Consider the following 16,838-nt stretch of genomic DNA (forward strand, 5'->3'; position numbering starts at 1 on the left):
TTTTGTATATATCTACCAGTTATAAAAGCTTGTTCACCGGGCCGAACATTGGAATAAATAAGCTCCATTGGCTTCGTGGCTTGATGACTCAAGCTTTAGAATGGTTGCTGGTAAGCTTCACTGAATTGGAAACTGGCGCACACTACCCCTGTTCGTATTCCGGCTATGTGAGTTTTTGATCATTAAACCGTTGCTAACATAACTTGTGATACTTGGTCACCTCCACACGGTTCACCAGACTCGTACGTTTGTGTTACCACTCATTGGGCAAAACTCGGCACGTGGCAAATGATGAAATGAATGGTGGTGTTTCAATTGTTTGGGTATCCACACACCGGTCAACATTTATTTACTCTTATTGAAAAATCTTTTTACAACATTTGAATTGCAATTAAAAAAAAAAGATTTTTTGATAACAACTTCAATTAAAATATAAACATGTTTGTAAATTGTAATGGTGTTTTTTTCATAGATGATGTGTTGCATAAGCCATAAACTTGACAGTACAAGATGGTTACAATGATTGATCCAATAAGGCGATAACTAAGGCTTTTCGAGAAATGTTACGCACATTTTTAGCCAAAGAAAAAAAAAGGCAGTTTAATTGTGTTTCATAATATTCTTGCGAGTCATTCGGATAAGATTACTCCTTTTCCTCCCTCGAGTTGGGTTATTATGGAACATATCATCAACATGGTAAATGCTTTAAAAACCGCAACTATTGTATCAGGGGTTTATTATCCCACAAATCATTTATTACTTGATCAAATATATATATATATATATATATATATATATATATATATATATATATATATATATATGTGTTCTAAATTAAACGATTTATCATTTAGAGGCAAACCGTTTTTGGACACGAATAAGTTAAAAAAAAGTTGTGTTTAAATAAGCAGCCAGGTAATGAATATTATCAAGTTAAGGTACACGACAAGGTGGTGTCCTGAAGAGGCACTAGACATGAGAGTTTCAGAAGAACCTTAGGTACTTTAAAATAAAGAATTCTTGGTACATTATCTGATTATCATGTCTTAAATGTATGAAATCGAAACAAAATCGACGTTGATGATACTTTTATTTACCATGCAGCTCTAGAAATGTTGAAAATGATAAGGATCAAGATCTGCCTATGTATGAAAAGTAAAAAGGATTGCTGAAATGAAAAGATGCAAATGAAACATTGTGAATAACTAATGAAACGAAAAGTTATCGGATTAGTAGTCCTTGCAGTGAAGATGTAAATTATATTTGAAAGCCTCTGATTGATATGCATGTTATACAAAATATTACATGAAAGCCTCTAATTGATATGATTTGTCAAAATCATGTAAATTAAGCTCTTGTGAACTCTACGATTATTGTATACAGATTCGGACATGAAACCATGATTATTTGTATACATTGGTAAACTAAATATAAATGAAACTTTTAATGAGCTTTCAAAAGCAGTTAATTGCTTAAAAGTTATTTGAAAGACATCTTAAACAAGTCAAATGGCAAGAAGACCTCCTTTGGAGGAATGGCAACAGGCAGGAGGGAAGCAAAGAAGGAAGACAAGAAAGGAAGATGAGTATGAAGAGCGAAGGAGGCTTCAAATAACCAAATTCTTTGTTACAAATCTACCAGAGGTATGCAACAAACAAGAAGTAGCAGAGGTGTTTGGGGATTATGGGGAGGTGAAGGGAGTTTATATCGCCAGAAAGAGGGATGTTTCGGGCCAGCAGTTTGGGTTTGTATCGTTTATTAATGTTTACGATGGCCTTGACTTGCAAAGAAGACTGCGAAAGATCACGATGGGGAAGAACAAACTGAAGGTCATCATCATCATCATCGTACTCAGTATATCCCACCAATAGCAAAGCTATGGTAGGGTCTGAGGAGGATAAGATGTAGGCAGCCTTACCTCTACCCCATAGGGATAGAGAGGCTGCTTCCGGTGAGACCCCCGGCTCGATAGTAGTTTTGCATCAAGCCTTGGACATAAGGCACATAGCACTCAATCATCGGGAGACCAGCTGATCGGTGCATGTACCCTTATCTTTCAGCTATCAACGCCACTACATGATGCCTGATTAACCGTCCGTCACTTTTAACGTTATTTTCACGAGATTAGTAAAATAACGTCAAAATTAGTGCAATTTCACTTTTGCCCACCCGAGGGTTCACACATATATACATCATATGTGCGCACCGCAAGCAGGGCTAAGCCAAATCCGGACTAAGCCAAGTTTGCTTAGGTGAACATTGCAAAGTTTGCTGTTGAGAACTTTGAAGGAAGCTTTTATCGGACTAAGCCAAATCCGGTAACGAAGAGGCATGAGAAGGTTCAGACGACGGAAGGGGAAAAGGGCGATGGTGAGCCAACAGTCGGTGGGGGTGAGCCAAATACTGTTGAGGGAGTATCATACAAAGATAAACTGTTGAATAATAACAAGGAAGAAAGAAGCGCGAATGTGAAGATTACTATAAAAGTGGATTCAGAGAAAGTTGCTTTCAAGGAAGTGTATGGAAGAGCCGTTGTGGGGAGGGTCCTTAATTTTGAAATCCTTAAAAAAATCAATCTTTTGCTTAAGGAAGATGGAGTTTTCGATGCGGAAATCTCTTACATTGGGGGGTTCTATGTCCTCATTTCTTTTGAAGATTCAGAGACTGCAACTTCATTCTTTAAAGCCGGCAATTGGGGAAGGTGGTTTTCGACTTTGGAGATATGGAACGGACGAACTATTCCTTTTGAAAGAATTGCTTGGTTAAAAGTTATTGGCGTCCCCCTTCATTTGGCGCTTTAGGAGGTGTACGATGCCATCGGAGAGAAGATGGGCTTGGTGGTTCATCATGGGATGATGGAGATCTTTCGGTTGGATGGTTAGGGGTTTTGGTGGAAGACGAGATTGAAATACGCAAGGGGATAAAGATCCTTTGGAAGGATAATGAGTTCAGTGTGTGGATCACTGAGGAATCAGGGTCTTGGGTACCTGACGGTGTTGGGAAAGTGGCCAGGCCGGAGATTGGAAGTACTGAAATGAACTTGGTGGCTTCGCCGGTTACGGACAAAGGTTCGAGCCAGCCGGAGAAGGAAGGGGATGATCGGGAACCCGAAGAGGGTTCTATGCATGGGGAAGCCGCAAAATCGATGCATGGGAAAGGGGTGAGTAATGATGAAGGAAATGATATTGGATTCTTGGAAAACTTCAATTTTAATGCTTTTACTAGATCAACTCAAAGGAAAGGTGATGGGAAAAAGAATATTAAAAGCAGAAGAAAAGTGGACCAAGTACATTCTAATTTTTTGGCTGAAAATAAACGGGCTAGGAAAGAAGATGGTGGTGGTAATGGGATGCACCAATGAAGTAGAAGCCACGATTACTTTTGGAGCCGATATGGTTGGTTTTAACAAAGAGGTTGAGGAGTTAATCATGGAAGAGGTTACAATGAATTTCCTTTCGGTTGGGGGCAAAAGGAGGACTCGATTTCTTTCATGGCGTTACAGGAAACTTTTCTAAAAGACTTAGATGACTTCTAAGCTCTGGGGTTCTTCGTCGTTTGGGGTTGAGTGGGTCAGTTCTTCGGGAAGATCTGGGGGGCTTATTAGTGTTTGGGATTGTGCTTGCTTTCAGATGCTGAACACTATAAAAGATTCGAATTTTCTCCTCATTCAAGGTCTCGTTAAGGGTAACAATTCTTTGTGCAATATTCTAAATGTGTACGCTCTCCAAGGTAGAAGAGAAAAAAGAGAGTTGTAGGAAAAGATTTTGATTCTAAAAGACGCGAATCCGGGTATATGGTTAATGATGGGAGATTTTAATGCTGTTAGATGGCCTAACGAAAGAAGGAACTCTCGGTTTGATGCTGTGGAAGCTAAGGATTTCAATGATTTCATTTTTGAGGCAGGCCTAAGAGAATATATCATGAAGGGGTTTTCGTTCACGTTCAAAAGAGGTAATAAGCTTAGCAAAATCGACCGGTTTCTGGCTTGCCATGAATTCGTTAATCTTTGGCCAGAAGCGGAGGTCCGGTCTCATCTTGGCTTGCTTTCAGACCACAGTCCAATTACCATGATTTGTAGGAATGACAACTTTGGTCATAGGCCGTTCAGGTTATTTAATTCTTGGCTTGATAGACCTGATTTCGAAGCTGTTGTGACTAAGGCCTTTACCAAGTTTAAGGAGGTAGGAGACCCGGATGTTGTTTTGACTAAAAAGCTCAAATTAATTAGAGAAGAAATTAGAAGTTGGTGGAAGATGAAAAAAGAAGAAGAACAGGCTGAGTCGAATACAATTCTGGAGGAGATTAATAAGTTGGAAGAAGTTTTGGAAAGTAGGGAGCTAAATGATCAGGAGGAATGTTGGGTTAAGATCGAAGGGAGAAAAAGGTTACTGGAAATTGAAGATCTTCGTAAGGAAGACATTAGGCAAAAGTCGAGGATAAAATGGGCTTTGGATGGAGACGAAAACACCGCTTTCTTCCACAGTTGTATTAATTCTAGAAAGCTTAGAAAACATATTCCCGGGGTGGAGGTTAATGGTAAATGGATTAGTATGCCGAAACTCATAAAGAAGGAAGTTTTTCAATTTTTGAAAAGACGTTTTCAGGAATCGTTACCGTCCCATCCCAAATTAACATGCTTCAATATTAAAAGGATAGCGGAGGGTGACGGAGTCTGGTTGGAATCTCCTTTCACCAGAAAAGAATTAAAGGAGGCGGTGTTCGGTTGTTGGCCGAATAAAGCTCCCGGTCCGGACAGTTTTAACTTTTCTTTTTTTAGAAGATTTTGGGAATGTTTGAAGATGATTTCTTTAAGATTTTGCAAGCATTCTTCATTCCGGGCATATTAACAGGGGCTGCGGCTCATCTTTCATCACGCTTATTCCCAAAACTGAGAACCCGGTGGGCCTCGCCGACTATAGACCTATTAATTTGGTGGGCGCCATATGCAAAGTGATCTCCAAGGTTGTGGCGAACAGGTTCAAAAATATAATACCAACGGTTATTTCGGACTCCCAATCTGCTTTCTAAAGAATCGTCTTATTTTGGATGGGCCTTTAGTCGTAAATGAGATTTTATCTTGGGCAAAAAATCATAAAAAAAGGGTTTTTTTGTTCAAGATTGATTTTGAAAAGGCCTACGATAATGTCAACTGGGAGTTTGTGGACAGCATTTTGAACCAAATGGGTTTTTCGGTAAAATGGAGAAATTGGGTTGGGTATCCTCTCGGTTTCCAGGTCTTCGGTTTTGGGTAATGGGGCCCCCACGTTTGAGTTCAAGTGTTCTAAAGGTATGCGACAAGGGGATCCTCTGTCGCCTTTTTTGTTTCTGGTTGTTATGGAAGCCTTATCTTCCATGATCCGGAAAGCGTGTTCGGAGGGGCTGTTCAAGGGTTTTCAGGTTCCGAATGGGGGTCCTCTTATTTCCCATCTTTTGTTTGCGGACGATTCTTTAATTATTGGAGAGTGGGATGATGAGAATGCTAGAAGTCTTGCTCGGATTCTTAGATGTTTTCATCTTTGCTCGGGGTTAAAAATCAATTTGAATAAATCTAAGCTTTATGGTTGCAAGGTCGATAGTAACGAAGTGGGTAGAACGGCTAATATCCTAGGTTGCTCCCCGGGGTCGATTCCTTTTACTTACCTTGGTTTAAAAGTGGGGGCTAATATGAATAGAGTTAACAGTTGGGCGCTGGTTATTGAGGTTTTTGATTCTAGACTTTCAAAATGGAAAGCTTTCGCTCTTTCTATTGGGGGGAGGGTGGTGCTAATTAAGTCGGTTTTAGAAAGCTTGCCTATCTACTATCTGTCTGTTTTTAAAGCCCCGGTTAGCGTGATCAACATTTTGGAAGGAAAGATTAAAAGATTTTTGTGGGGAGGGTCGGAAGAGGTTAGGAAAATCCATTGGGTGGGAGAGAGTGGCTTCTCCGATTAATAAAGGAGGCCTTGGCATCTCAAAATTGAAAGATGTTAATCAAGCTTTGCTATCCAAATGGTTTTGGAGACTAAAAACCGATCAAGGCTGTCTTTGGAGGAAAGTCATCGAATCGATCCACTGTTCCTCTAGAAGCTGGGATTTTTTCTCAGTCAATAAAAAAATCACGGGAGTTTGGAAAAATATTGGAGCTGAGGTAAAAAGCATAAAGGTCAGAGGATGCAGTTTGGATAACCTGATTAGAGGAAAGATCGGGGATGGTAAATCCATAAGATTTTGGTTAGAGTCGTGGCATGATCGAGGCCCGTTAAAAGATTTGTTTCCAAAGCTATTCAAATTGGAAAAATATAAATTGTGTGTCGTGTTCGAGAGGGTTAGGAGGTTCGACTCCTTGTTTGAATGGATGTGGGAGTGGAAAAGACAACCGGTGTCGAAGGAGGAACTTTTAGAATGGGAAGAGTTGGTCGGTCTGTTGGGTGCGACTCTACGGGGTGGAGGGGCAGATTGTTGGGTTTGGAGAGGGGATAGTGGGAAAGACTTTTCGGTGGCTGATGTTAGAAGATTAATTGTGGAGGATCGGGATGTGAGTAACAGATTCGTGCTTGATTGGTCTAGATGGGTTCCGAGGAAATGCCAAATATTCATTTGGCATTTCCTACTTTGGAGGAAATGCCAAATGAATATTATTCCTACTTTGGAGGCTCTTCAAAACAGGAATATCACGGTCGACTCGGATATTTGTCGGCTCTGTAGTTCTGCTAAGGAGACTGTTGACCACCTCTTTGCTGGTTGCGGTGTGGCGGCCATGGTTTGGAGTTGGGTGTCGTCGTGGTGCAAAGTCTACCAGTTCTTTGGCTTTTCTATTAAAGATTTAGTGGAATTCCACAATATAGTCGCTTTGCCACATGCGAAAAAAGAAGTGTTACAAGGCATTATTTTCATTGGTTGTTGGAGAATTTGGAAAGCAAGAAACGAGTTGATCTTTGAAAACAAACCGGTTAGTTTAGAAGAAATTATCGAGGATATAAAGGTTTTGGGGTTCATGTGGTATTGTAATAGACCGAAACTTAAAACGGGTCTCTTGGGTAGATTGGTGTTCCTTTACTCTTATGTAATTCGGTCGGTGTCCTTGTTGTTTTTGCGGCGGTTTGCCTTGTTCTATAATAGTTACAGTTCAAAAAAATAAAAGAAAGACATCTTAAACAATGTAATTCATGTGCACGAATAACCATACTGTGAAGAACATAACTGATGATTATGATATCTCAATAAACTAAACTATGTATGTAAATAGTACAATATAGATAGGAAATGAATGTGTGCCATCTATTTTTGCAATTAATTTTCTAAACTTTTGAAGAGTAAATGTGCAAACATCAAAGTCAAGATGGAAAGTAGGGGTGTGCATCAAACTGAATAAACAATTCAAAACCGAAACAAGAACCAATAGTTTGGTTGTATACTTTTGTAAAAACTGAACTTGCGGTTCGTTTAGGTTTTGCATATAATAAAAACCGAAAAATCAAACCGAGCCGAATTTATAGATATTTAATTTTTTTGTTTTAAGTAATTTTAAGAATCAAACCCTCATATATTTTTAGCCTAAATGTATAATAATCAGTCAATTATTAATTAACAAAATAATTTACGCCTAAATTCATTATTTTGGGACAAAATAAATTTTTTTGGCTCAAACTGGTTGAGCTCATATGCCAAAACCGAAAAATACAAACCCAAACTGAAAATGAAAAACCAAAACCGAATGGTTTCAATTATTTGCTTTGTTTTTGCCCAACCAATCCAAACCGAATCGTCCACGCCCCTAATCGAAAGAAAAGTATGTGATGGATTATAAACGCTTGTAGTGTTTTAAGTTAAAAATATTGAGGTATATTATTATATATTATACAAAGTTAACAAGTTCACTGTATGAAGGAAATCATGTTTGAATGTGTCATAATAGGCTCAATTTTCTTGGAAAAAAGATATAAATACGATGTAATGAGTCAGGGTGTTGATTATATTACAATAACGAGGTGTTTTGGATTCCTTACTTAACTTATTAGAAAAGTTAAAAAAGGTGTTTGGGTTTGCTTAATATATGAGAAGTAAAGTTACATAAAACTTGTGACTTTTCTATAAGTCACAAAGTTGTAACTTATGACTTTCCTATAAGTCATAAGAAGGTAAAAATAAGAAATCCCAAACATCCCCTAACCTAAATATTGACAAGATTATTGTTTCCTCTAATGAGATTGAACATTTACTCTATGAACCGATTAGAAGGGAACCTCGATACCGGTATCGTATTACTAGAACTGATACCGGCATTTGTTTTATGGTTTTCAATTAACGTTGAGCACGTGTTAAGGACATGTCTCAACTTTGTTTTTAGGTTTTCTATTTCAATTACCATAGCGAATGCCGGACAATAATCGATAGCTACATAGCTTATTTCAATTACTATAGCGAGTGTTGGACAATAATTGATACCTACGTAGTTACCGCCGCATCACAAATGGGAGTCCTAGTTTACCATCAACACAACACAATTATAGAACTTTGAAAACATAAAACTCGAAATATTACGCCCGCCTCCACAACTATAAAAACGGTTTTAAGTTACTAAATAATTATTTCTAGGTAAAAAAGCATGTACAAAACAAACGTTCACCATAAACCCAAAAATTTATAAATTAGTGAAATTTCTTACCTTAATCAACTCCACCCTTTCTATACACTACTACTATACGAATCGATCCACGTAACAAATCACAAATGTTTGTATTCTCTATACTAACACCTTAAACTTGTTATACCCCCATTTAATCCATCTTAAACCAATCATCATCAAATAAGATCAACCACAATGCACCCGCATACTCTCATGTCCCAGGTATGCACCGCCCTTCATATGTCGGGCCGTTTTGTTTTCATGCTCGTTAAAAGCAGCTTTTGTCCAAATTTTCATGAATCCACAACAAAACTTGACACCCAAGAAACCAACATCACGGGTCTCGTTTTCCAGAAAGAGGGGTTGAATTTGGCCTTTTCTGAATGCCATGTTGCCAAGCATCTCTTGATTGGTCGTCCGATTCGTCAAAATCATCAAGGGAGCCCTCGGTTGGTGCTTTGAAAGGACGGTAATTCCCATTTCTTGGAGGAAATGATGAGTTGGATTTCTCATCGTCTTCTGATCTAGACTCAGTGTGGTCATATGATCTGTATCTGAACCCGGGTCTCTTTGCACTCCTTGTGTTGGAAAACCTTGTCTGTTGTGAACCGTAGGCGGGTGGTGGGACCTTCGCCACCATAAAATCTTTGGGAACCGAGTCCATGTCCATATAACATTCCCGGGCCTTTGCATCAGCAATTAGTGCAGCCCAATCGTCTGACTGAACCAATGTGCTCGCATTCCCCATAACCTAGAAAGGACAATACAAAAAGGTAATTTTGGGATGTGCACTTTGAAGGATTATGAGATTTTGAATCATCAGAAGTTCAGAACCAAAGCTTGGATGTGTTTGAGTCAAACTCGAGTAAGCTCGGGCTTGGCACATAAGAGCGCTTGCGCTTTGATAATAATTTTTCAAGCTCGAGCTATTATTATTTATATTAACTACTTAATTATACATTTATATCTAGCATTTTTATTATATATTTGGTTATTTTACGCCACTAGTTTTTGTTGTCTAAAATGTTTTGCATATTCAGATTATTAAGAAACAAAAATAATACAAAAAATAGCCAAACTCACACTTCTGATAGAAGAAAATACTAGTGATATGGAAGTAAAAAAATTTAAAAGTAGGCTACAAAATGGTTGAAAATGTAATTTAATTTTTTACCCTTTGAAAATCGGTTTTGATGCAGCTACTATGAAGCTTAATATTTGACCCAACTAATTTAGATGATAAGAATAGAAAAAAGGGAAAAAAGATTGGTACCCAAAGTGCCCTCCGTGCACGTGTGAGAGCAACATTCATCCGGCGAATATCAGCAACAAAACCCACACCATGATTAGAAGCACGCACACATGACATAATAATAACATCCCGCTCTTGCCCTTGAAATGCATCTACCGTATTAATATAAAGATCCTTCCCCTCTTCAGACTTCAAAACCTCCTCAAACTCCCGTTGTATACACTTCAACTGCAGCTTATAAGGCGTAATTATCCCCACCGACACTTTACCTATACCCAACAACTTAACACTCTTTTGCAGATGTTGATACAGCCGAAGACAAAACTGCGCTTCATGAACATTCTGATAAGAAACCGACCCACCCCGATGCGATTCCCGTCCATGAGTAATATCATAAAAAACGTAAGGTTTCAACATTGGGTCCTTGTAATACGCTTCATCCGGCATATTGACAACGCTTTCACTATCGGTAAGACGTCCTTGATAAAAATATCTTGAAGGAAATTCTCGTATTTGAGGATGCATTCGATACTGCACAGAAAGCAACATTGTCGGGCACCCTGCTTGTTGAAACCGTTCATAAAGACTTCGACTGTATAACAACGTCCCAGCAGCTTTACTAATAACAGTTGCAGGAAGTTGTTGCGGGTCCCCCACGAGCACGCACCGGGCCGCACACAGCGCAAGAGGAGGAAGCACCCCAACCTCACTAGCTTGAGCCGCTTCATCAATAACCACCATGTCAAACCCGTGGGTTAACCGTGAGAAAAGCTTCCGACCGCTACTTGAAACCGTCGTGAACACAACCTCTGCCTCGTTGGCGAAACTCGCTTCGAGACTAGCCCGTGCTTCCTCTAAATTAAACCCCCCACCACCGCGAAACCGGCTTTCAATAATAAAAAGACGTGACATTTCAACTAACACTTTATCGCGGTTTTCAACCACCGCCGCGAGGTTTTGTAACAAAGTGTCTCGGCTTTGGTCACGTGTCGCAAGAACATCGGGGTCCACGCCGACCGAGCCTTGGGACCGACCCGTGAAAGCCGCAACGTTAAGCTCTCGTTGAAGAGAAGCTATCTGTTGGGATAACTGAGCTTCACGACCTTTTAACTGGTGCATCCACCCATAAACTTCATCTCGGCTCTTCACTAAAAGCTGCTCGGTTCGCCGTTCGACCGACACCGCCTGAGCCGCTCGCGTTTGCGAATCAACCCCGACTCGAGCCACGTCAGGTCGATACACTTTCATCTCACCATCTATAAACCCGCGATCAAGAACGCGCGTAAGCAACTCGTCGGTTGCAGCATTTGAGGGTGCACAAACGAGCATTCTAGGTTTCGGGCAGAGTTTATGAAGGGTTCGGAACAGGTTCTGGTCCATGCTTTGTAGGACTTCATCAATCGACCCATTTGGGATATTATCAGAAGTGATATTATCATTTGTTTGCTTGTAGCTTTCTGGTGCTAGTTTTTTAAGTAATGCGGTATAATAATGTTGATACTGAACAAGATGTATTACATTAAGCATGCCCCATACGGTATGAGTCTTACCCGTGCCAGGTGGACCTTGGACTAGAGTAAAAGGCCACGGTTCTTGCTTTTTTGTTGACCCGTTAGTTGTGCCAGCTGCAGTATGCGTTGCAGCCCAGTGAATAGCTGATAATTGTGGCGCGTTAAACGTTCGGTGGAGATAATCGACAAAATTTGGTGTGAAACAATCAGGCATTGCGGGTGCTTGTTCTTCGTATTTGGGGAATAGTTCCGGGCTCGGTTGAAGAATCGCGGTTTGCATCTAAACATAAAAAATGATCAATGTTTTGAACGGATTATAATTTATACATTAACAATTTAACACCTAAAAGTAGGCTTGTAAACGAACCGAACGAATATGAATGGAGCATGTTTATGTTTGTTCTTTAAACTTAACCAAACAAACGATCAAACACGAACAGTTAAACGAACCAGGTTTTATTGTTCGTGTTCGTTCGTTAAGAAAATGTTCGTTTATGAACGTTCGTTAATAGCACAAGCACAGACCACAGAAGAACGGTAAACAAATATAACTGAACATAGATGAACAAATATAAACGAACATAACTGAGCAAACACCAATCAAAGGTAAACGTGAATATCAATCTGTTAGGCCTAAGAATTTACTAAAAACTAGACTTAAAAATTAATAAAACTAGACTAAATTATAATGGGTTATATTTAAATTTGATAAAACAAGACTAAATTGTAATGGGTCTAACATGTTAAATGAATACATAAATGAACAAACTTTAACAAGCGTAAACTAGCGAACATATAAACATAAACAATCGTTCACAAACATAAATGAACGGACGAGACACATGTTCATTTGTTTAACTAGATGAACTTAAAGTTTTGTTCATGTTCATTCCTTTCTTAAATTATAAAATAAACGAGCTTCCCACCAAACGGTTCACTGACCGTTCAGTTCGGTTCGTTTACAGGCCTAAGAAAGTGAAATTGCGGGATGGGACCCACCTGGGAGTTGAGTCTGGAAAAGGCATGCAATGCAATATATTCTCTCTGAGTTGTAGCAAGAGAACCGAGAACGGTTAAAAACCAAATTCCTTTTGGGTGCAGTTTCCTTAATATATGATCATCATCAACCCTGTTGTAATTAGCAACCAGGCGTTTATTCTTTAATTAAGAAAAGCATTCTTAAATAATATTCTGTGCATGAGCATACCTGTTGGAATCATAAGAATCCCCTACATAGAAGTGAAGAATTGCCCCTGTGGGGTCACGAGTATCTACTGGTATGTGGCGCCTCACAGTACCAGCCACGCGCCCGCTCACCTCAGATTCCTCCCCAGTAGTTGAACTGTTGTTCCTCTTCGGTATTACTGCTTAATGAATATACATTTTTGTTAATTAAATTAATCATTTGGTCCAAATAACAATATCCGTTCAGTTTGACATAAATAATACTCTGTTGTGTTCGTGACTTTTGCATTGTACTTTCATAATTTTGAACAATGTTTTCACTTTTGGATGAATTATACCCCTAAAAACTTAAGAGATATCGTATATACCCAACCCCATCTTAAAATACCATATATATCATTACAAACACCTTAAAATATCATATTTAACCATTTTATTAAAAACAATTCTAAATATCACCATTCTACCCTTGTTTTTTCAAACTTCAAAGTCATATTTACCCATTTGTAACTTTAAATTATAATATTAATCCATATCAATATTTTTTTGATAATATCAAATGTACATTCATTAAGTGTTTTAACTATGTTTTTTTTATTTATTAATCTAATAAATTATGCTATTTTTCTAAACTTCTAACATTAGCTATTAGAAGACGAACTTAAATGTTTGTTTATATTTTAATAATTATTTGTATAAAATCGATTTATAGGAAATTGATTTTCAAAAATGCATGTTAACTTTAAAAAATTCAAAACATAAAACAACTTTTTTTCTTCAGTAATTCAGGATTAAAAGAAAGATCCCCACTTTATTGCATTTCTATACGAATGGAGATTTTCTAATCAGAATGAGTTCTTGAACTGCTGTACTCTGACACAAAGGATATATTAGCAAAACAAAAATAGGGTTAATAAAAGCATTATATTTGAGAACGGTAAAATGGTTGTAAACTAAAAATTCATTTAAAAAGGGAATATATGGTACTTTAAGTTTAGGCTGTATATATATGATATTACATAAGTTTCTAAGGGTACATATGAAATTAACATTTAAAATTTAGTATTTGCAAAGATATTTCTTTTATCTTGCAAATGCATCATATACAAATTAGTATTGTCTGTACTACACCTATATGAAGTTTATTAAAGATATGTAAACAAACCTGTCCCAGGTCGAGGGGTCGAAAGAACTGCCACATCACCCTCCTTGAAATTCCATCTGCACTCATTTGCAGGTGCAAGTATCACATCATACCAACCTGCAAACCAACGTGATATCAATATCTATAAAAGGCGATGCTTTATTAATTGTTTTATTTATAAATATTTATAAGTTTTGTAAATAGTTGAGATGTAATACCTCTTTCTCGTCTCTCAACATTTTTGATGCGGACCATTGCATGTAAGTCTCTAGAACCGGTTTCGGTTGATTCCTCCCACGTGCTGTAGAGTTGTGCTCGGCATTCCTCAAAAAGCAAGGGCTCAAATACTTTAACATACTCGTCCACTGATTCAAAGCTTCCGGGAACACATTGAAGCTCGGCCTCCTCTGAATGTATAGAATTTTTTGTTGTTTTATTACATAGGAAAGACTAACAGATGAGTTGTGCACTGCTTTTGATAATTAAGCTAGTTACAAAAGAAGCCACTACTACATTTATAGTGAACCGTATTGTAGACTATTCTACATAAATAGTAAAAATGATTATTGATATTTGAAACAACTGTAAGATCAATTGGTTGACGATTGATATAGGCAGCTTCTTTTAAGTATTGTAGAGTAGATGCACATTCATGTTTATCTTAACATCAGGAAGCTAAGAGGGCCATTAACCACCATCTATCTTCTGAAGGTAAACTATAACCTAAGTCCAACATAAATAATGGCAGCAGGTTCATCATTTTAGGGTTTTTACTTGTTGACTACTTAGAGGTTCATCATTTTAGGGTTTTTACTTGTTGACTACTTAGTATACTTTCCAGTCAAGATACTGACAGAAGAGCTGACTGGAGCTAAAAACCATATTTTTTCACAGCATATAACAAAAAAGATGGGATTAAAAAGAAAGAAGAAAAATAGTGACTATGCGTCTATGCAGACTCGCTGTATGTATATAAATATACACACATTAGAAATGGCAGTTTTTGATACAGTTTCTTTTTACTCACAATACATAGCACAAACTCAAAACAAAGATCTTGGTGGTTGAACTTTTAGGTAGTTTTTGATAAAAGAGAAATGTAAGTTTAATTATAGGGTTCGCCGCTTCCACAGTTTCTGTTTGTCACATATCCATCAAGATATATTTTATATATCAAAGTATAAGTTGATGAATACAAGATAGATCACATCAACTTTTTTCCATAGCATTGACCGGAATGAGGAATCCATCAATCTCATTTGAAGGATACATATAATAAGGATACATGATAAATGAATATGTTATATCCAAAGTCAATGTCGAATGAAACAAGAAAAACTAAAAAAAATACCAATCATAATTTATAGAAGAAGGGTAGGTTCATTTGCCTAATAATGATTTGATTGGGCTGTGTTTTATTTCACACGGGTTAAAAATTGTTTCTAGTCTAATTTTGATGCATATCTACCTGTAATACTATTGTTTTTGTGAACACCTTACTACCTTAGTTATTTATTTTTATAAATCTTTTTTTAAAATGACAAAATAGATGTTATAAAGAATCACCCATTTCAACCTACACCCGTTTTACCCCGGAACCCAACCCAGCTGACCCATCAATTGCTTTCACTTATACTATTCAATGATAATAACAAGAGAACAAAATAATATACCAAGATAAAGTTTTACAATCAATCTAGTCAGAATTAAGTGTAAGCTAGTATAATGTTTCAAACCTGGATGCTGCCAAAACTTCTCATTAGTCACCTCCCGCAGAAGCCGTTCCACTGATGTGTCCTGATATTGAGTAGCAACAGTCAATGGCTTCTTAGAAGGAAGCTTTTTACCTCCAACAGCTTTAGAGTCAACAGAACTTTGACTAACTAAACCACTCTTTCTACTCGGGACTTGTGCATTCTTTGTCTGCTTCAATACACTCTGCCTGTTATTAATAACATGTTTATCCTCTGCAGCAAGATCAGTACTACTAATTGACCTTTTTGGACGACCTAAAATTCCCAAATTCATGTCATTGTTATTACATTCAGACTTATTATCACAAGATTCCATATAACTACTGCTGCTTTCATTGCATGATTGGTCAACCTGTTTAGAATCCTTTGTTATTGGAGGCTGAATCTGTTTATCTTTCACAATACGTGAAGTGACAGGAGGCGGAAAGTTCTGTCTTCTAGGGGTTGATGTTTTAATAGCTCCTGCTTGCTTGACATCTTCCAAATTAAGAAACATGGTCTGCCTGCTTCGTTTCTTGCCCAACATTGCTTCCCGATGTTGGTCAATTTTAGGGCGTTTTGCAGGATTATTAGCAATCTTTAAAGCGTGAATAGCTTCAATTCCTTTAACTTTTTTTTGTTTTGGTGCCACCACGAAATCTTCTTGACTATCGCTACTTTTCCTATCTTCTTGATTATTATTTTCATCCTTTATATCACAAACATTTGAAGACGTATTAACCACCGCAGCTACATTTGAAACCTTTTGATCAACTAAAACAGCCAACGGTTTCACCTCTGACTTATCATCATCACGTGCAGAAGCAGAAGTTGACCTTTCAGGCATACTACTACCCTCTGCTTCATGTCCTAAAGAGCCATGATTACCATTTTCATCCTTCATATCATTAACATCTGTAGACATACTAACCACCGCAGCCACATTTGAAACCTTTTGGTCAACTAAAACAGCCATCGGTTTCACCTCCGACTTATCATCAACAAGTGCAGAACTCGACTTTTCCAACACACTACCAGTAGCACCAACCTCCGCATCAGACCATTCACCTTCTTCTTTTTCAACCACAGACCCTACATTAACATCCTTCTTCCGATTCCGATCTTCATTATCTTCCGACGTCCGTACCGTTCTCGACCGATTAAAAGGCTGAAACCCCGAAACAGAAGACGCGTGCGAAAAAGCAATGTTATTCACTATCCTACGCGGACTATCCGACGGCTTAAACAAGTCGGAAGTATGCGTAGTGGACGGAATCGCCCTTTGAGGCTGAAAACTAAACACGCCATTACTCTCCTCATCCTCATCCTCATCCTCCTCTTCCTCGGTGGCAGGCTCATTGAGATCAAACAATGGCTTTCGTTTAGAACTCATTATCACTCATATACA

The 16,838-nt window shown here is 38.0% G+C and overlaps 2 protein-coding genes across 2 annotated transcripts; one reads left to right on the forward strand and one right to left on the reverse strand.

Moving 5' to 3' along the window:
• Positions 1–6,334: 6,334 nt before the first annotated feature.
• Positions 6,335–7,117, forward strand: LOC143551336 (uncharacterized). Its single transcript, XM_077041795.1, has one exon. The coding sequence runs from the start codon at positions 6,335–6,337 to the stop codon at positions 7,115–7,117; it is 783 nt and encodes a 260-aa protein (XP_076897910.1).
• A 1,822-nt stretch (positions 7,118–8,939) lies between these two features.
• LOC143551337 (uncharacterized) lies at positions 8,940–16,838 on the reverse strand. The gene is made up of 7 exons (XM_077041796.1): positions 15,434–16,838; positions 13,916–14,104; positions 13,719–13,814; positions 12,576–12,732; positions 12,368–12,497; positions 9,879–11,648; positions 8,940–9,356 (listed from the first exon to the last, which is right to left on the reverse strand). Exons 1-7 carry the CDS (start codon positions 16,821–16,823, stop codon positions 8,940–8,942), a joined length of 4,149 nt encoding a protein of 1,382 aa, XP_076897911.1. The 5' UTR covers positions 16,824–16,838.

The sequence above is a fragment of the Bidens hawaiensis genome, unplaced genomic scaffold (assembly GCF_021521415.1).
Source record: "Bidens hawaiensis isolate Kalapana, Puna unplaced genomic scaffold, B.hawaiensis_p1.1 tig00016366_1, whole genome shotgun sequence".
NCBI lineage: Eukaryota > Viridiplantae > Streptophyta > Magnoliopsida > Asterales > Asteraceae > Bidens > Bidens hawaiensis.